The sequence below is a fragment of the Falco punctatus genome, assembly GCF_963210335.1.
Source record: "Falco punctatus genome assembly, chromosome: 5".
Taxonomy (NCBI): Eukaryota; Metazoa; Chordata; class Aves; order Falconiformes; family Falconidae; genus Falco; species Falco punctatus.
In genome coordinates, this window is record NC_137584.1 from 92039276 (window position 1) to 92060912 (window position 21637).

The 21637-nt window shown below is 39.4% G+C and overlaps 1 protein-coding gene across 4 annotated transcripts in view; it reads right to left on the reverse strand.

Annotated features, from left to right (window-relative positions):
- Nucleotides 1-12: 12 nt before the first annotated feature.
- SOS1 (SOS Ras/Rac guanine nucleotide exchange factor 1) overlaps nt 13-21637 on the reverse strand; it is a 63334-nt gene continuing 41709 nt past the window's right edge. For 3 of the 4 annotated variants that reach the window (XM_080388643.1, XM_080388644.1, XM_080388646.1), the window contains 14 exons: nt 18254-18381; nt 16628-17283; nt 11408-11489; nt 10864-10986; nt 10194-10297; nt 8823-9045; nt 8089-8208; nt 7598-7760; nt 7138-7255; nt 5617-5789; nt 4516-4632; nt 4073-4337; nt 2952-3070; nt 13-1604 (listed from right to left, as the gene is read on the reverse strand). In XM_080388643.1, the coding sequence (XP_080244769.1) occupies nt 1116-1604; nt 2952-3070; nt 4073-4337; nt 4516-4632; nt 5617-5789; nt 7138-7255; nt 7598-7760; nt 8089-8208; nt 8823-9045; nt 10194-10297; nt 10864-10986; nt 11408-11489; nt 16628-17283; nt 18254-18381 (2880 nt within the window). In that variant the 3' untranslated portion in view covers nt 13-1115. The remainder of the gene's footprint in view (nt 1605-2951; nt 3071-4072; nt 4338-4515; nt 4633-5616; nt 5790-7137; nt 7256-7597; nt 7761-8088; nt 8209-8822; nt 9046-10193; nt 10298-10863; nt 10987-11407; nt 11490-16627; nt 17284-18253; nt 18382-21637) is intronic. The other variant, XM_080388645.1, reaches the window with a different exon arrangement.

Sequence of the window (21637 nt, forward strand, 5' to 3'; positions counted from 1 at the left end):
ATTTAACGTATGTCAGCCAAACATATCTGTATCTTTATTTCAATTAAATTAAAAACAATCTGCAAGTATATTTATGCAACGTTCACTATATACACATGATTTATGCAACTGCAAGGCAATTCTATGTATGCTGATTAATCTATTGTTAGTAAAACATGACAATAGCTATGGAAGTTGACCAGTGAGTGCTCCTTTTCACAAGTGACTGTTTTCATGGCATGACTGAAAAAGAATAGCTACTAGCCATGAAATGGATTATCAGTAAACCTTAAAAAGAATGTGACATAGCCTAGAAGAGATTAACAGTCTTCTAAATGTAGTAGTATATTTACTTCGGATGATAGTGCTGTTTTTTTTAAAAAAAAAATTCGCTGTCATCTTAATGATGTAAAACTTTCACCTGCTCTATCTAAAGAAAGCAATAATTAGACATTATGCTTCCTGGCAAAAATTTATTTTTGAACTGGCACCGTAATATTTCAGAAAATAATAATAAAGTACCTCTTTGGTGAAGCCTAGGTACCCCCTACTACTCATTGTAACAACTTGTAAACAGGACCGCAGTACAGTGCTTTGCCTTAATTCTACCTCAGTTAGGTACCACAGATCTTCCTCACAGTCCTCATAATTTTAGGAAGGTATTTCAAAGCAGGGAGTAAAGCAAAAGGAAAACTAAGAACGATATAAAGTTCCCTGTTTGAGATTTAAAAAAAGTGCATAATGTCTTCATTCCAAAAACTGTGACACTGCATGGAACTGATGGATAAAAGACTGTTTTCCTTCCTGTACTGGACACTACTGATCATTAACACAAACACAGTCTCTACTCATTGGCCAAAGAAGTCTCTCAAGTCTGTTTTCTGCTACAATCAGTTGCCCAATTACTTTAGAACGATGTCCTGCATACTAAAACAAGAATAGCAAGTTAACCGGTTTTTCCACTAGAACGTCTGGTTTTGCAATTCCATTTCTGTACACTGCATTTCCAATCTATTAGAGAGTTTTTAGTGTTTGGCATACACATCCTGACTCCTTGGCACCACCAGGTTCAGTGCATCCATTGCCAGCAACAGACGTAGCACCAGGAACATGTGACTCCCAGCGCAAGGGACAGTTCAGGAGGAGTGGGCATTCTCCAGCAATGGTGGTCCATCTCGATGCATCGATGGGTGTGTGTGCTCCCTTTTATAAGTTTTTGGAGGAAGCTTTGGGATATGTTGAGAAGTGCTTTGTCGTGGAGGAACAGGTGGTCCAGCAACAGAATGGAGGTCCACATCTTGTGGTATCAAAGGTGGTGATGGAAGATGCCTCCGTGCTACATGTGGAGAAGGTGTCTGAGGGGGAGTAAACGGAGATGGGCTGTTTGGGAAAAAGGTGTTACCAAGTTCGCTTTTTCTCCCCAGTGGTGGAGGTTGGAGGTGTAGTGGTGAGCTAGAGAAAACATCTGGAGTTCGCACAGGTTCTCGTGGTGGTAATACAGGAGGGCTTTCAGGGGGGTCGGAGATGCAGGTCCGGTCAGACACTGAGTACCTTGGTGAATACACTTTAGAGGTTGGCTGCCTAGGAGGGATTGCTGGTGGGCTGTCCAGGTGCGCAGAAGTAATCTGAGGTACACAAACATTTCATTCAATAAAATTTTAGAGTGGCAGTAAAGAACAGGACCCTGCTGTGAAACGGATGCAAAGCTCCTGCCCTGCAGACTGCTCTTATCTGGTTAAAAAGGAGGCCCAGCAAGCAGGTGCACAATGAAGATGGGGAGTAAGGAAGGGAAAGGGAGTGGCGGTACCCAAAAAACTTGTTTCTCAGAATGATGTGGGCAGAAAAGACAGACTGGATGTACAGGGGGAAAGCAGGGATATATCAATACACAAGTTAACAGCCAAGGATGAAGGAATGAAAATGCACAGGGAAGGACAAAGGCAAGGCAAAGAATGGTCAAAGCAACAATTTCCATGCTACTTCTAGATCTGCTTGCTGGGTAGGTCTGGATACCCTCCACCACCTCCCCACTAACAAGCACTTGAGGTGGGTAATAGCAACAGGTATTTCTCTAAGAAAATGAGCAAAAGGGAGAGGCAGGTGATGCTGAACAGGGAAAAAAAATAAAACTATGCTCAGAAGATGGAATTAAGTAGTCAGAATTATTGAAGTGAACAGTTCCCAAGCTGCAGACCACAGTGACTGGGTAACCCGTCTCCCACACACCACCATGTATATGATGCTTTCAATTACATTTTGGTGGAAACACATGCGTTAAAACTCTGCTGGCTGACAGCAGTCACCTGTAGTCTGAAAACAAGAACTGGCTGAAGAGCCATATACAAGCCCTCTTCAAAGACACACATGCTTCAAAGTAACTGAGTGGGATTCTCAAATCCACCCAATTCTCTGAAGTCACAAACCAGTTCCCATTGAAATCAAGAGACACTTGACACTGTCCACAAATAAGGCTGGACCAGATCCCAGATGGCAGACAAATGCAAAAGGAAAATGTAGAAATGGCTCAAGCGGGCAGGCAGGACAGGTAATCAAGAAGGGAAAGAGAGCACCGAGCACCACAGCATCAGGGTCAAATATTCTAATGAACCTTTTCAGAGGACATCATTCCTATCCTTCAGATCTTTACCCCCAAACTCATACACCCCAAAATGATACTCTAGGACAAATTACTGCAGATGGAAACACCTGCCTGAAGCCTCAAGTTCTCACAGGCAATGTCAGGGCCTGAGCATAGCAGATCAGTAGAAAAGAGACATGTCTAACTCTAGATTAGGTCCCGCCTGTCAATTTTCATTTGTTTGGGGTCAGGACGTGAGGCAGAGCTATGAAGGCTTGAAATACATGGCTGCTTGCTCTTTCATATACAGTTCTTAAAAAATACATATACTATCTTTTATCATATCACGCCCTCTGCTCCCAGAAAAAAAATGCCTTTTTTCCTTCTTTCTTACTTTTGATGGGGAAGATTCAGCTGGGGCAGATTCTGGTCTTCTTCGTGGAGGAACTGGAGGGGGGACATGAGCTTCATCTGAATTTTTGGTAAAGTTTATGGATGACACAGAAGCAGATCCTAGCAGACATTAAAAAAAAATAATCCTGTTAACGATAACTTTTGTTCAACTATTCCTTTATTGCTGCCAATAAAGGTGTCATAAACAACGAAGTAATTGCTCATAAAGAGAAGCATGAATCAAGGTGTTAAAGACAGACAACCCTCTATCTTGCAGCTTTCAGACAAACTGCTTTTCTGAGCTGCAATCATCTCTGTGACCATCAGTTCCTGCACATTCTTAAGTAATCCTCGAGACCAAAATCACACAACAAAGTTGTTCTTCTATCACACCACCACTAAAACAATATCCTGAATCTGCATTCAATAGGCCAAGCCCAACAACTAAAAAACATCTTCTCAAGAGGTATTCCAGAGATCTGGCTTGGACAAGCAGCAATGTCACTCCTCTGCTCTTAGCAAGTCATTTCAGCTAATTGCCACAAGCAGGTGAACACAGAACTAACCTTGTATTTCCTCTGAGCCTCCTTTCAGGTATGAGGGCTCTATGTCCACTATTAATTACTGAAAGCACACCTTAAAATATGAGATTCCTTGTATGTTGGTGAAGACAGAAGTAAAACAGTTGTGGATGGGTCCTGATGGATTTAAAACAGGGAAATACTGATTTCTGCAGGAAAGCCATCCATGTGCACCAAAACCAATTTGTAATGGCCGTCAGCAGAATAAGGCACCCATAAAACATTCGTTTTTATTCTCATTGTTCACAATTAAACAGACGTATATGGGCCCAAAAGATATATCTCTGTCTTCCATTTTGACAGCCTCTGCAAAGACATGTAATACTTTCTATGTAATACACCTAATTCTGTTCAGTTTCTCCCTTTACAATAAAAACCTATTTAAAAAAAATAAATAAAACATGTTAAAACTTTTTGCTGCTGCAAGGAGACAAAAGCAACTATTCCTATAACCAATTTAAAAGGCTAAATATGATTTCACCCGTTTAACACCAGAAAATGTAATACACCCATTCTTGGTAGACTATCTAGGAGCACCTACTTGAATGGAAAGGACTTGAAGGATCCGAGTCAAACACACTGCAGGCATCTGTAGTACTTGAAGTAGCTGAAGCAGGGGGAGGGGTCAGAGGGGTTCGGGGAGAGTTTGGTGCAGATGCTGTAGTTTCAGTCTCACTCTCTGGGATACGGCTGTAACTAATTTTCCTTGGCTCCTGCTGCAGTGGTGTAGGATGTCTCATGGTACCTGGCCTTGGATTAGAGGGACGAACACCTGGGGACTTGAGAGGATAGCTGTATTTTTTGGGCTGAAATGACAAAAAAAACACCAAAAACCCCAAATCAAAAGGCCACAAGACCACCTAAATGTAACTTTGTATTTATGAAGTTAAGAGATCTAAAATTACTTCTGCTATCTGTGAAAGACAAACATAAGCATTTTTTTTAAAAAAAATATTAAAATTTAAAAATATATTAAATACTAACAAATCTTGGTGGAGGCTTGACATTTCGTGGCTCTATCTCTAGTGACTTGTTGAACAGATAATCTGTAAATTCTGTTTCCATGCTGTTTCCCATTGGATTCAGGTTTTCAAAAAATCTCTGAAATACAAGAAGGTAGAAAACTTGTCAGATAAACTACTTCTTAGTAACTCAGTACTATTTGTTTCTACTGCACAAACGATCCCGACTGTTCCAGAGAAGAAAGAAAATGCTGGAGTCAGAAGTAATGATAGACAATTTTAAGTTATTAAATCTGTTTGTTGCTGGCTCTTCGCTGGACATTGCTACTGCTAACCTAGCATCTGCAAAACAACTCTGCAAGTACCCTAAATACCTTCTGCAGTGCAAAAATCAGAACAAGTTAGCTCAAACACTTTCAGAAGCAGCTGTATGTAGTCCATCTTTACACTGATGCAGCGAAGACTGCTCTCGCAATGCATTCTGTCAAAAACAGGTAACAAAAGAAAATCTTGCAGAATTTCTTAAGATAACCTGTCCTAGGACCCTCTGAAAAAAGGACCCCTCAAAAAAGCAGGGAGGGAAAAAAAGCAGGGAGGAAGAAAAGCAAACAGAGCGAGGACTCCTTTTAGAGCACACCACAGACCAAGGAGAACAAATGGCAGGAGAAAGAAAAACATGAGCATCATCACTGCCGATACATGATTTAAACTCAGTGCTATGAGGTAAACCTGGAAACATAAAGGCAGTGTAGCAGAGGAGGAAGACAACAACTGGGTTCACAGGACAAACAAATGCAACTCTGTCAATGACAGTGAGAATCTGGTTGTTCCTGTTCCTGTTTAACACCGATCGGTAAGAAGATCTATCTACCAACATCCCAATAGCTGGGGAAAACAACAACAAAAAAACAACCAACCCCAAACCCACCAAACTGCAAGTACCGAGCTTTCTGCCCTTTCTTACAATGAGACCTGAGAGAGATTTAAGGATAGGTCTTCTGCTCATCACTGGTGCAGTCTGATTGAGTCTATGTGAATTCAGTCTATCCTTATGATCTACCAGCTGACAAAGTCGCCGTAAAAGTAGTTCAGTGCATGGACTCAAGGAAATAATGCCACTTACCCTGATGTCAAATTCCACTCTTAAACAATATGGCTGGTTCTGGTACTGCTGTATCTCTCCTGTTATTTCAGCTACCTTTCTTCTCTTACTGAAGTTTATAAGTTCTTTCCCATGTCGCTTTAGAAATTCAGGGTTGCCTTCTTCTGTTTTCAAAATGTTAGTTAAGTAAATCCCTAAAGAGCACACAGAAGAGGTTCTCAATATATAGCACAAAAAAAGGAGGAAGTCACATGACTGGAATACAAAGAATTCTTGAAGAATTTAATTTCTGCACTCCAATTATTTAGAAAAATTCTCTGTTAAGGTCAGTAAGAGAACTGCACCTAATTTTTAAATAAGGGCAACAATATTTTAATATGCCTTTTCCAGAACTGCATTTTTTGCATCAAAATTTCAAAGTCTGTGCATCTTTCTATTGTTTAGGAAGCTCACACAACTGAACACTAGTAGCATATTGCAAGACAAGAGTACGCTAAACTCCAGTGATTTAACTCAACTGTTCTGCCTCAATTCAGCTCTACTCTATTGAGACCCCAACTAAGCTCCCCAAAAAATTACTTTCAGGTTTTATTCTTCTGATCCATTCTCCAGTCCTGGCTTTGTAATTGCACCAAATCACCTGAACATTAGAAAGAAATGAGTGCTCTCAAGTCCCCAGATAATGTATCTGGAACTGTCATGGTTCTCTTACGTGTAACCTGATGGAAATAACGGAAGCTATTCACGTGTGAACCTGCCAACCTCCACCCATCTCTAGAGCAGGACAGGGGGTTTCTTAGTTGACTTTATCTTTCTTCACAGAGCTCTGGAGTGTACCTTTCCCCAATATGCAAAAAGCAAAAAAAGCCATCAACACTATTTTCTTTCAGTTTTGACCTGACACCTACGCTGGACAAGTGTAATGTCCACAGTTGGAACTGATCTGCTGCAAACATTCAAGCAGCTTGCTAAAGAACAGGAATGCCATGTGCTTAACTTCACAATTTGCTAAACATCTGAAATTCCAAGCAATCTACTCAAAAGAACTGTTAAGTCTGATGATAAAGGGGAGGTTTTCTTCCCAAACTGTGTTTTTATACAAGTAAGACTTTTTAATAGAAATAAGACACTAGTTATTAGAAGCTATAAAAATTAAAACTCTAGCTTTATTTCTTGGAATTCTTGATAGGGTACAGGGTCCTTCTTCCTCTACTAGTCAATGGCAATAATATTTCTAATGTGACCACCTCCCATTTAAGGGATTTATGGTCACAACACAGTTCAAACCACATTAAAAGTAAAAATTAGTAAATATGTAAATAAGATATAACAGATATACTTATTCTTACTGCAAATAACATCTGCAATTTATAGTCACTTTTTCTTTCACATGTATGCAATTTATGTCTGGGTACCTGAAATTTAAACCCAACTATCCTGTTAAAACTGACTTCTCACTATTGTTCATACTTTTAGTCCCCTAGCTCAGTACTTTTCAAATGTTTATGCATGATACAGTTCATTCAAACCAAACGTACTTACCAAAAAAAGGCACACAAGGAGGATTAATGGACCTGAGTTTTGCCAAATATTTCTTATAATGATCTTCACTCAGCTCATAAGCCTCTTCTAAAATCTTCTTCTGGCGACTTGGAATTTGCTAAAGAGAGAGATGAAACAGGTTGCTTGGAAAGGCACGGTAAAGGCATAACCCAGCAACAATACTGAGATTAGTGGTCTCCCACTGATATTTAAGTTGGTGACCATGAGAACAGTGCCCCACTCGCTACCTCTTTCTGCCTTTCTTAAGCAAGGATTGATTTCTTGCTGCTGAAATCAAGAAGAAACCCCTCCCTATTACACCCTGATTGATTGATTTGTTGAGGGATTCACCTTTGCTCCTTCCTTGAAGAACATGCTTACTGAAAAGACAGGCTTTTAGCGTAGCTAAGGTGCACTGTCTTACACTCCCATAGCAAAAATGGAAAACATTTCACTGTACCTCAAACGTGTGATCCAGTCTATACACTGCTGCGGAGTTCATAGCACTGACAATTTCAAGGACACCGTTAAAGTTGTTGAGCTCTTGAAAAACTTGAAGGATCTCAATTATCCGGCTCACTACTATTACTCTTTCCTCTAGGTTTTCTGTTTCTACAATGCATCTAAATACACAAGAACATTTGATTCTGTACCAACGTGTTGATGAGTTTTTCAAAATCAAATATTAAATCGTAACACAAACCGATATGAAAAGCGTATCAAATGATCTGACACAGTTTTGAAAAAGTTTCTAGAGATTAAACAGTTGAAAATATTCTAAGAATAAAAAGCTGAGGCCATTATGGTAAAATTCTCGCAGGGAACAGTTGTAGCACCTAAACATGACTTAAAACTGGAATTCTCCCAGAACAGAACTTTTCACAGTATACTTCTGTATGTTCTGTAAATGTCCAGAAATGGCGTAGCTGCAGATTCAGGAAAGTCACTTACTTTTCAAACCACAAAGTGAGGTTAGTTGTGTGCCTTATCATTTTGAGAAGGTTGGGAGAATTAATTTCTTTATCTTCCTTTGTCCACACACTTCCAACTAGTTCAGATGGCTGCACTGCTCTAGAAAAGCATATCCATGTATCAACAAATGTAATCAAAAGCACGAAAGAAGATACTATTTTCCCCAAACCTCTTTATTTCCAGTGAATTTGGAAATAAAGCCTTAAGGTATTGTTTCTATAATGTTAGGCTCCCCACACAACTAAGTGACTGTATTTCTACACTTCTTTTTTTATTGTGTAAATATGTCTTAATTTATGTGATTAACCACCTCTGTTCATCCAAATGAAGCGTGAAGTCTACAGCTCATTCACCATAATAAAATGTGAGCTTCCAACACCTGAACAACCTCTCACAGACAGCTGGCGAGATCTGACATGGTTCATAATTTGCTTCACAAACTAGAATATGAAAAAATTAATCTTCATACTTCTCAAAGGTTGATCTACTCAGAAAGTATCACAAGAAATCTGCAGCAAAATGCAATTAACATTATGCAGTCACATGTGCTGCATGTTAACTTGGGGAAGATAAGACAAATACTGTTTTTCAGAATTTATTTTCAGAAAAAACAGCAATTAATATACAGCACTGGTGAAGTCCCTTGACCTACTCCAGGGCTTCACATCAGAGGCCCACAGAAATAATGTCATGCTGGAGAATACTTTGGTTACCTGTAAAAATCTGACTCAAGTAAAGTGAGCTGCCGAGCAATTTCTATTGGATGCAAAGTGAGCAAGTCAAAAGTCTCAGTATGTCCTGGTTTGCTTATGTGCCATTCAATTGCCGGAGGTGGGCTCTCAAAAGTAATGTTGTGACTTGGCCCAATGGCTTGTGCCTGCTTTTTCCGGTTGATTATCTTTGTGATCGACTCAACCCATTTCTTCATTGCTTTGCCTGTCACACAGAGAGAAAACGACTATTTATTTACTCTCGATACTGTTTTTTCAAAGAGGTAAGTGTAATTTAGGAAAAGTTGGGTTAAACCCCAAAACCTACTAAATTAAAGCAACCATATACCCTTTAGTAGCACATAAGTGGTGTTCTCATCCAAGTCTCGAAGCACTCAAACATATAAAGAATTCCTCAATAGCCAATGCTGAGCATGCCAGGTTTGCCCAAGCACAATTCAGCACACCCACACGAGGCTCCTTCTCCAAATGAGGTGTTTCCCTTTCTCTTCTGACTTTACAGTGAGTTTTGGGAACTAACCTTCTTTTGCACTTCTTTTTCTTCTTTGCACTTCACTCTTTCTTCTTCTAAATGCAATTCCTGAACTTTATAGTTTGGGCAAGAGTACACGTTTACTTCAGATAACACAGAAGAGCAAAACAACAAGAAGCTTCTCCTTCTAGTGCGTTTAGCATCAAAGGTCAGAATAAAATCTAAAGGCCAAATGCTGGTTTAGCTCTACGCTGTAAGAATTTCACGCATGAGATGGCAAGTTCATTGAAAATTTACCAGTAATCTACATTAAACTAGCTGGCTTATTCTCCTCCTACATTTAATTGCTAAATAACCATTAAATACTTCTCTATCATAGTATTTTCCTACAAACTGCTCCTGTAGCTGTCTCCGTTTTTGTTACAAAGGAACAGAAAAGATCTGTACAATCACAAGTGGCAGGTGTCCTACAGGTCTACTATGTACTGTGAAATAGCTGGAAAACGCTTGCTTCAAAGAAATAGTGGTTCCCACCATCAAAATTTTGCAAAAGTTACCTGCCTATAGTTTAAGAGGACAATCAAAACAATTATTCTGTCCTGACTCAGTTATTAGTTTTGCATTATTTCAGTCCTTTATAACAAAACCAATACTTATTTATCAGGATGTAAATAACATTCTTCTGAACAGGGGGACCAGACTGAATAATAGTGGTGGGTGGTGGTGATTTTTTAAGATTAAGGTTTGTGTTCTTTGTGAAGCATTTAATAAGGAGTCCTGATTTTCTTGATCTGCTCAGTAAAAGGAAAAATGATCCCATTCCACACCTTTGAAAAGGGATGCTTTATGATAAGTGCCAGCATTTAAGAAACCGTAAGTACCTCTTACTGTTCCAATGAATTCCTCCAAACGTTGCAGAAGATCAGCATCTCTTTCAAAGTCATAGAAGTGGTGTTCTACCCAGTGTCGACATACATTTAATACTCTGAAAAAGTAAAGGATAAGTAACAATACAGTCTATCTTGATACCTAGCATTTCAAAGCTTTTAGTAGGCAAGGGCTCACAGGAATACCAGAATCAGCAGACCAAGTGCAGCTCTGCTACTGTCTGCATTTCACCAGCAACGAGCTGTAAGCATTTTTCTAATTTTAAATTTAAAGAAGTCAGAGTAATGCTATTGTTCACAAAAGGAACATTATCTAAAATGTTCTCTACCCACATCTCTGTGGCACACTTATGCTGTATAGCCTTGCAGAAACAACATGGATTAAAAAAAAGAAAGAAAAAAAGAAAAGCGTAAGAAACTAATTTTGCAAACTAATAGTCTAAAACTCAGCACAAGCATTTCCCAAGGCTTTTCATTCCATGATTTCAAGTTCCCACCAGGTTTTCAAGTAGCAAGGTCAAAATGGCTGACTGCCCATGCACGCTCTCCATCAAAGCATCTCTACAAGAAAGGCTGCCGGTATCACAAAGAGCCACAAGATAAAAGATAGTACTTCAAAAAACTTAAGGGAAGTCAGCTTGGCTCACATTGATGCAACACTCACCGTAGCTGCACAGGTTGAATGTACTCTTTCCTAAATCTTTTCAGCTCTGCACTCAGAGGCTGGTCTCCGTTCTCCATAGCAATACGATCAGCTTCTGTTGGCTCAGGCTCTGGAATTTCAAATCTAGCACAGAAGATGAGTATAAGCACTAGGCTATTACATAGTCTTTTGCTCACACTACACACAAATAAAATTTTGATGAAAGATAGCTCAAAATTCGTAACGTTTCCACACATCAGAATCTTACATCTTGGTAAGCACACAGGAAGATTTGCTAAATTCAGTAATAGAGATTTCAAAGACAAAACCACGGGATGCTGGAAGTTACTAGAGCTACCTGAACAACCCTAAAACTTCTGGATATAACTTGCACATTTCACTTGAAATCGTTGAATTTGACAACTTTTTAAAAAGGGTTTGGGCTTTTAACTGGAAAACTGGAATCTTACAAAAACTCCAAGTAAAAGTCGGGGTGGGGGGTGGTGGGGGGTGGTGGGGAGAAATAACACACTTTGTACGAACAATATTTGTAACACTGGCATACCTTTCTATTAGGAGACTCAGCAACTCTTGAGGTTTACAGAAGGATCTATATGTTGTGAGAAAAGTCCGAACAAAGTTGGGATCTAAGACAAAGAATAATTTTACGCTCATGTCAGCAATTACCTATTGGGATTTTTTATAGTTTAAAACAACTTTAGGTATCCCCCAAAATTAAGGATGCCGGCCTATCAATTTACAGAGAAGATTACGTAAACAAAAATAGCTTTGGTAACAATTCAGAACCTCTTAAAATACCAATACAAAGCAGAATTTAAAAACTATTTTTATTCTGTTGAAAATTCAAAACGATTACTTTTTATTTCCCTTCAATTATTAGAAGACTGGATTCCTTTTCAACAACTCTGAAAATAATAAATAGATTATTTTCTTTATGAGCCATCTAGTAAACAAATTTAGTTTTGACAACGATCAGGACAAGAGAGCTCAAAAGACAGGGCAAGTAACTGCATTGGATAGAAATGGCCTCTTCAAGGAGAGCATGTTTTCCCTAAATGGTCCAACCGATAACCAGTTGTGGTGGTTAGGGCAGGCTAGGTATTTTTTCAGCCGAGAGCTATACTTTGAAGTTATATTTACTTCACTTCAAAAAGTCAACAGATTTCATTTAAATTCACTAGTTACATATCAGTTCATTTAAAATATTCAAATGCATTTCAAAAACAATCAGATATTCAAAACAGAAAACCAAAGCGTCTCCCTTAATTATAAAAGCAAAACCATTTGTTTTCAAGTATGAGGAAATGCAGTGACAGCATGCTGGCACTGCAGAGAGCTTACTAGAAACAAGGACAACATCGTTATCACTGAACAAAGCTAATGAGTGGGTTGCAATAGCTTTGCATAATAAATCCATAATAATAAATACTTTAAAAACAAACCCCAAATGGTAATTTCTCTAACACAGAGTGGCTGAAAAGGAGCACACAGGACTTGAAGGAGGAGTTCCTATAGACTGTAATGAAGAAAAACGCACCGGCATTATATGACCTAACACTATATTAAGCCATTAGACTTGTTTCCTGGAATATGTATGTTTTTTAAGAGCTTTTTAAAAATCCTCTTTAACTATTTACCAGCATCTTGTCCATCTGAATGCACATTCTAACTTTTTTAGATCCTACTCAGCTCTTCATTTGGGCAACAGTTTAATGTGTCAGATTAACAATGCATTACACATAACGCAGCATTTCCTTGCATTTCTGTTGTATCTTAATTCTCTTTTCTTCAACAATTGGCTATTCTGCTTTACCATCCCTATGTCCTCCATTACACCATTTTCTTTATCATAACACCTCTCCCACCTCTCCTTGAAACTGTACAGTCTAAAATCCTTTTCAAAGGTAAAACTCTGAGTCCTTTTGCACGAAGAATGTCATCCCTGTCCCCATCATCCTCATCACGAAAACACACAATTTTTGTTGTCCTAAAAAACAAGTATAGAAGTAAGCACAGTAATTCATGTTTTCACAGCTTGCATTCTGTACACAGCATACACCCAAAATTAACCTTTTCAGATCACTGCAAGCTGAGTCACAGATATTGTTATTTACAGGTAGGGTCAGTGTTTAAATCCACGATATATACTGAATTTCAAATGAAGTAGATCAGAAAATCAAACCTAACCTTGTTATCTTACTAGCAAAATCTGTAACTCAAAATAGTGTACACTATACGAGCAAGCGCTAAAAAAATGCAGACAACACTAGTTAGTCAGGATGTCTGCTCATGTGATAATTCTCTCTTCAATACAGCCAATTTGAAAGCTAAAAAAGAACAATAACTTGTTCTACAAGGATTTATAAATAATCACCCTTGAATTCCTTAAGAAAGGAAACGGACACTATGATGACGCACAAGCACTCTCAACATCTCAAAGTTTTAAAAATAGAAGAGCATTGCCCTATAGACAAAAAAAAAAAAAAAAGCCACAACTTTCAAATCTTGGTGCCACCTAACTCAGCTGCTCTTGAACAAGAGTCAGGCAAAGGAGGAGATAATGAACACAGAAACACACTAAAGCAAGTAAAACACACCAGAATATGCAAATAGGGTCAGAATCTGAACTTCTAATGGAAGAGCAGTTTCTCTCACATAAAAATATATCGAAAGCTGCTTCTGAGAGGAGACTTCTCCCTATTTTGCTGCTCTGCCACAGGATGGTTTGGACAGCCTGCCACACTTGCAGGCAGGTGGCTGCCAGGGTTCTCTCCCTGTCCTAGCTCTCACCGTGGCTGGATGCCTCCTACCCCCAGCAGCACTGCTCTGTTAGAGCTAGGCTACCGGGCTTTCCCTGTTACATGATGAAAAAGAGAAATATTTCAGCTGATAAGCTGGTTGGTGCATTGTCAGGGAGGTGAGAGAAGAAAAATAAAAAGCCCCAACCCCCGTATCTACAAATGAGATGGGCTGTGTGTATCTTCACAGATGACAAAAAAGTTGAGACCTGATTTGACTACCGCCTGAACACAGCCCATATACTCTTCAACATGCAACCACCTAAACTGCTCTTCAGCTACTTGCAACAAATTGCTACCACCTCTGCAATTATATCCGTAATTATTCCTTATAGTATTTGACCTACAAAGATAAAAATCTAGAAAAGAGTCACAGCTATGGTAAATACTATCTTTGGACTGCCAGATCAAGGGCTGCTATGCCATAACAGTCACACTGTGTTTGAAAGAAGTCACATCAGAAAAGTAAGGGCTTGCTGCTCTGGCATACGAACATAAAGTCAACTTTTAAGATAACAATCATGCATACACAGTCCTATGTGGGGCAAGAAAGCATTTCTACAGTCTGTAAATGTTTGGCTAGACATCACCAGAGTACTCATCTTCACATGTCTCTAAGCAAAACCAGAAGCCTTGAACTCAGCTGATCTGTGTCCGAAAGAAGAGCTAAAGGGTTATTATAGAAAGTTGTCTCATAAAACGCAACAGAACACTGAATGATTTACATAGTAAATGGACCTTGCTTCCTGTATAACAGAGAATTTTTGGCTGAGTCACTATATCTCTATTTCTTTGACCCTCTGGAAAAGACAGCACAGAATGGTTAGAACGGTGACATTTTTCCTCATAGAAAACCAATGATAAAACAGAAGGTATAGAACGAAAGGTAAGAGTGTTGAGAAATGACATGCAACCTAGCAATTCAGTATCAGGTCCATGTATATTGCACAAAGATCTTTAAGGCTACAAAGGCAGGCTAAATACATCACTATTCATGTATGAATGATATTTATATGATTATATATATATATATGATACCTACTCCTGTTGGAGCAAAGAGCTCCTGCTGCCTTCTTTTAGGGATATGGTTTAGTGGTGCACTTGGCAGTGCCAGGTTCAGTTGGACTCTCTGATCTTAAAGGTCTTTTCTAACCTAAACAATACCGCGAATCTAGGACAACCATTTTTATTCTTTTGGACAAAGTCTTTCAGCCTGTCTCACAGTACCCACATTCTCAGTTTTGTCATACAATAGTTTGGTTAATGTCACACATACCTACAACATTCGGTTTCAAGCAATCTACTTAAATAAGGGCTGTTATAAGCAGGGGTTTAAATGGCTGTGGACAAAGGTCCATCTAATCAATCAATCTGAATACTTCCTTGATGTCTACATGCCAGAAAGGCCAAAAAGACATGCAGATGCAAAAAAGCCACACACGAGACATATTTCAATAAGCCACACGATCCTTAAAAACAGACCTTTCTGTTTTATGGAACTGGAGAATGTAGTTTGTGGCTCCCTGGACAGAGGCAACATGTGGAGGGCACTGCTAACACCTGGAGCAACGCCAAGGCTATGGCACCAAAGTCCCAGTATGTATGGGAAGGGCAATTCTCAACGGCGTGAAAGTTAGCCAAAGCAAAGCAAACCAAATGTTCACAAGGGCACTAATAAATCTGAAGTACTATTTTTGCTAATTCTCTGCCAAATACAATGCTAGCTTTAAAAAAAAAAAATTATATAAATTGTTTAACTTCCCAAACCACAAGAACGTGTCATAAATTATGCCTGTAAAATTCAAAACCAAGAACTAGAAGTTTATAGTTACAAGAACATGAACACAGGCACTTTTGTGCCTGGTAAAAACTGCCAGTGTGATATTGCGTTTGGGTTTCTAATAAATGCTAGGAAAGCTCAACTGAAGGAAATGTGGAGAAGAGTAATAGAAGTAATGGAGTAAACAGATGTATTTAAAAGCACTTTAAAACCAAACAAAGGTACTAAACTACACTAACTACATTCTGCTTACTCCCCACTTCTTCCAAACAAATATTCCTGGTCTGTGCAGGGTATCCAGTACTGAGCTGCAGAAGAACAATTTAGGATAAGGAGAGTGTAAAGAGTAAAAGGAAAGAAAAAATAAACAAGAGACAGTTTAATATGAGAAGCACTAATACCAAGATGGATGAAGTTTTAGAATAACTGACATACCGGTAAAATAAAAAAACCCCAAACAAACAACAAAACCAGCCCAAAAATCCAAACTAAAACCCAAGCCCATGCTTTTCAGCACAGCTTATAAAAGTCCTGGGAAATTAGCGAGAAAAACTCTATATACTAATGTTGGACTAGATGATCACAGAAACGCCTGTGATGTATATTCAACACAAACAGAAATCCAAAGTCAAAAGTCCTCAAATCAAATCCCCACTGAAATTCTGACTAAGAAGTTCGGAGGCCAAATTATGCAGGTGACCGCTTCCAGCTGGTATTCAGTCTTTTCATTACTTGCCAGCATGGACACAGGTAAGAGTTAATGGAGTACAATCTGTTAACTGAAAACACTGGGCTCATAATTCTTTCCCACAATGCTGGCAGCTTCACGTGCCACCCAGCTTTGGAGAGGGAAGGTAATTCTTGTAGCCTGGGGCATACAGGAAAAAGTATTGTCTAGAGCTAAATTCCTGCAGGCCCCCACCTCCCCATCCTCTGTAAGAGAATAAACTTATCCACATGTATATCCCACTACATTTAGCCAAACAGGTTTCATATTTTTAACTGCTACAGCGGTGCATATTTAGATCTCAAAATCTTAATTCAAAAAGCATGTTAGAATATGGCACTGCAAAGCATATTTGCTTTCTACACACATTAATTATTTTGCTGCATGTATTTAATGCATAAAAAGAAGCACGAACTAGTCACCACCTTGAGTTTTGGCTATATAAATGATGTGCCTCACCTGCATACATGTGGTAAGTCAGCCTCTCAATGAGCTTGACAACAGTTCCTGCCTTGATGATGGGGATTCCAGATTTGGGCTGCATGTTTTCTTCAAACACAATATTCTCTTCAGAGTCAGGTTCTGCAAATCTATAAAGTTCAGGATTTGGAAATCTCATCTGCTCCTCTTTTTCCTCCTGCAACATTGTTACATCCAACATCCTTTCCAGCGTGCTTCTATACTGCAAAGATATCAATGCTGCCATCCAGTTGTTTTTCTCTTCAGCTGATTTAGCAGCAAAAATAACACTGTTCTCATCTTTTAAGATGATTTCAAAAGCATGTCTGTACTCATTAGTGTCGTCTTTATCGTTGATTTGTACCTTTCGCATGAAGAACTTTTCTTTTAGACGATATTCTGCATTGCTAGCACCAGGAAGTCTTGGCTGGCCATGATTTGACTTACAGCAAATCATCAAGCCATCAAACAGAAATATGTGTCTCTCATGCTTTGCTCCTACACGTGTGAGTGTTCCTTCCATGATGAACTCGTTACAGCATTGTCCAATGTCCTTACCCTCCCAACCATCAATGTTTTTCTGGATTTCATTCATTTTCTTAATTGCTAGCTGTTTCCCCTTCATTTGCTGAGTATAGAATCGGCATGCAGATTCACTTCAGTGAAGGATGGGAGAAAGGCAGCCTATTAGTATACATGTATTTAAAAACCACAACCACTATTAACAGCAAAAAACACAAGATCATCTTTCTGAGTGGTGAGAATTCCACTGAGAATGCAACTTCAGCGCTCAATATCAGCACCATTGCAAGCCTTGACTAATGTTTCTCTTAAGTACCTCATCTGATAAATCTTATCTTCTATGCAACAAATGTTTTGCCTAAACACAGGCAACCAGAAACAGGCAAGCCATTAGCACTTCTTAGCCTAACAAACCACTTATTTCCATAGCCGATAAAACAATTTTAGACTGCATTAATTTGAAAGAAGCATATCCAGAGAAAGTAAGCTGTTAAATGTGTTCATGTCCAAGCCTAAAGACTACATTTCACAGCACAGAGCTTTCTTTGCAAAGAAAATACTGAAACAATTTTAAGAGCAAAAGTAAAAATTTTAACACATTTAAACATCTGCACAAATACTAGCATTAAATCAAACAGCAGATAGCATAATCCAAGAACTCACTACAACAGTGCAACAAAGTACTAGTTATCTATGCATCTATTTCTATTATCCAGTGGTAATTTTAACTAGCCGTTGCTCAAAAAACTCCTCAGGTTAATTAGTTTCATATTCAAGAACGCTCCCTTCATCACACAGAAAACCCCTTTAACAACATTTTTAGGTAGCTATTAATATTATCTGAGCATAATTAACCCACAAATGCCATAACTTTCTACTTACCAGTGAATTCTCAGAACGTCTCAACTACCAGTATGCAAGGACACATAGAAATTAGAACGGTTTTAAAACAATAACAAATTATCTTGGCTTTGATGTCACTTCCTCTGAAAAAGCAGGCTTGTCACAAACTATTTTGTTCATTGTTTACTAAAAGAGGAAACTGGGAGCCCTGGATTTATAGCAAAGCAGAGTAGAAAGCAGGAAAAATGGAAACATGTTTACCTAAGCCTTCGTTTTGCAAGACTTTTGGAGCATATCCGTTCCATACTGCTTTGAAGATTTAGTAGGGCGGTTATTGCTTGCTTTAAGCACTCTTTATCCTCCTCATCCTCACTTTTTTCTTCCAATTGCTGCGAACATTGAAAGTCAAACACAAAAAGTGTTACAAGCATTTTGCTATGTGCAAATCCATCAGTTTGGCCTAGGAAGAAGAAATCCAACCATCTGCTGATTTTGCATGCTCCTACTTGTTACCTTGCCTGACACAAGCAAGAGAGACACAATCATCTGCTAAGAGCTTAATTTCAGCAAAACAGCAGCAGTCACTAGTCTCCCAGATAGGGAAGCACTCAGGCACACATTATTTACCTCAAAACTAGTTTGATTTACCTTACATCTCCAAGAAAAGAACCTATTAGAGGTGTTAAATCTTAAGACGAACAAGTGAGGATGAGATCCCCATACATACTGCTCTACAGCACTGTGTCAAAACTGTGGGAAGCCTGTACATTTGTAACATGTATAAACGCTCCTGGAACAGGCAAGCTGGACCAAAAGCTAAGCAAAACTCCTTCACTGCATTTATAAACAGATTAAAAGGCCTCTCACTTCTTTAACAACAGTCTAACCGATATTTCAGGCTGGAAGGGGCCCTGAAGATTATTTTATCCAACCTCCAGCTCAACTGCAGAGCCAACACAGACCAGGATGCCTAGGGCCATACTGAATTTTGAACTGCTCTCAGGATGGAAAGGCCACAACCTTTCTGGACAATCTTTCCCAAAGTCTGTAACCCCTCATGGCGAGAATTTTTTTTCCTAACAGCTTATCAAATATTTCCCTTATTCACTTTTCATAGTGAAATATGTGGAAGCACTACGTAGCTGCAAGAAGTATTTTCTGTCTTCCCCATCCACAGTCAAAGACAGCAGGAAGGCTTCCCCTACTCCTCAGTTTTCTCTCCAGAATGAGTAACCCCACTCCCCCCAGCTTCTCCTTCAACACATTCTGCATTCCCCATGCCACCTCCACATGCCCTTCCAGTGGGCTTATTTCAGTACAGCAGTATCAACAGGATGCCCCGGCTGGATGCGGTTCTCCTGATGCAGCCCTGTCAGTACCGCACAGGGGCCTGCCGGCAACACACTTGCTAGTACAGCAACACAGCCCTCCATTGCTGCAAGCCGTTCTGTTCTGCTGGCTTGCATTCAGCTTGTCATCACCAGGACTTTTTTCCCCCCCGAGAAAAAAAAAACAAACCAAAAGGAAGAAACAATAACCAGACGGACGGTGGGAAGAAGTAAATGTTCTTCATTCATGGAGGGACTGCCTTGCTGTTCATCAGAGAGCACCAGCGCATCCAACTATGGCCAGCTTGTAAAACCAGGGTACAGAAGTCCCTAAGTACACAGCCATATTAATGCCTTCATATACTAACGCAAGTCTTTTTAAAGGACAACAAAAACATAATAGTTATAAACTAAAACTAGACGAGAAGGTTTAATACTAATATTTTGTGCCTAACTACCACTTAGACGTAAGTTTTATAAAACACAATCTGCCATGTTTTTATTCCAAGGTATTTAAGATTTTCATCTTAAATCTTCGTTTAGGCATTAACATGTTTCATATTCTAGTTAGTGAAAAAATTGTTGACTAGAGCTGTGGCTTATACATGAAACAGAGATAAAAACCAGTCACAGGATTATGCATGCTTTAGACTATTACATATCAAGAACGGGCTCCATGCAATTGAAAGATTTATTTTGACAGAGGCAGTAAAAGCAAAGTGGCAGGCTGACACAGACCAGAATAGGACACCCCTTGGAAACCGTACAATCGTGCCATCTGCTTCTGGTGTGAAGCACAAGTGACATCCTCCAAAATCCAACTGAACACAACATATCAATGGGTCACAGAATAGCATCAATTTTTTTCCTGACTAATCAGTCCATGCAATAGCTGTCAATCACAAAGGCTACTTTACTTGTGTTTTCAGCCATAAGGACGGCTGCAAGGTTTATTCTAGGCAGCTTTGGTTCACGTACTGTCATGCTCTTGGCCTAAGTGGCATTACGTGTGTCCCTACTTGTGTAACCACCGCTAAAATTAGGGCTGATAATGCACACATCAGGCATTACTTCCCAAAAGGTCTCAGGCAGAAGATATCACTCCAAGAAGGAACAGACTACCCTTGTCAAGAAGGAACAGACTACCCTTGTCATGTCCCTGTACTCTCCAGATTTAACACAGAAGTATCATCTTCCCTTCGCTTCCGCTGTGTGAATCAGACAGGTTTAGAGAGGACTTCACATGAATGAGGCAGGTGCAGCACTGCTGGCAGGAGTTCTGAAACAAAGCTAAGAGAAACATGTAACTGCCTCTAAAATTTTGCAGCTTTCCTGAATAAGAGTTCAAAGGAGGCACTGTGCCTTATGCACTGCCTCTCATGATGGAAGTTGGCAAAGAGTCTGGCTGGATGTCCCATCATCTCCCAGCAGCTACCCTTCAGCAATGGCCAGGACTGCTTTAGCCTAGCCTCCTTGAAAACAAGCATTATTAGATACTACAATCTTCTGCCATTTGCTTATAAGGGTACCACAGGAGACAGGGTAGGACAAAAGGCATGTAAAATACAGGACCAAAAAAAAAAAAAATTAAAATTAGGCTTAACATGCAACAAAGCTTATGAAATTATTTCCCTATTTAACACCATTTATATAACCTAAAACTTCCAGTCAAAGTAACACAGATGCATGGTGCCTAGCATAAGGCAGAACAAGAATGGCTCATATCCCAAAAGATCTAATTGATAAAAAGTTTTTGAAATTTGGAAAAATCTCACAAGAAACCTATGCAAATGTAGGCTCATGTGTATAATGGGAGCGCTAAACCAGGCAGACAGAAAACCAAACCCCTATAAAGTAACCAGGAATGCTCTCAATGTGCTACCTTATCAACTCAAATACCTGGAAAAACAAGTGACTCCCTGTACATTCTCTTCAGAAACATACTGGTACAGGTTAACATTCATTACTGCAAAGCATTCTGCTCCTGTGTTGAGTTTATAAAATGTTTTTTAAGTAATTTCTCTTGTTGCAAAATTTTTTGTTGCAAAAATTCTGGTATTCATTAGAGAAGTCCATGTCCAAAGGCAAAAGGCATATTTGCATACAGTGCTGGAGAGAAAGCAATTCTTTATTACTAACATTTCCCCATCAGGATCCATAAGAAGTAACCCATATTTCCAACCATATACACCAGGGGTCCTCAAACTACAGCCCGCGGGCCAGATACGGCCCCCCAGGGTCCTCAATCCGGCCCCCGGTATTTACAGAACCCCCCTGCCCCCCCGCCAGGGGTTGGGGGGGAAACCAAGCAGCCGCA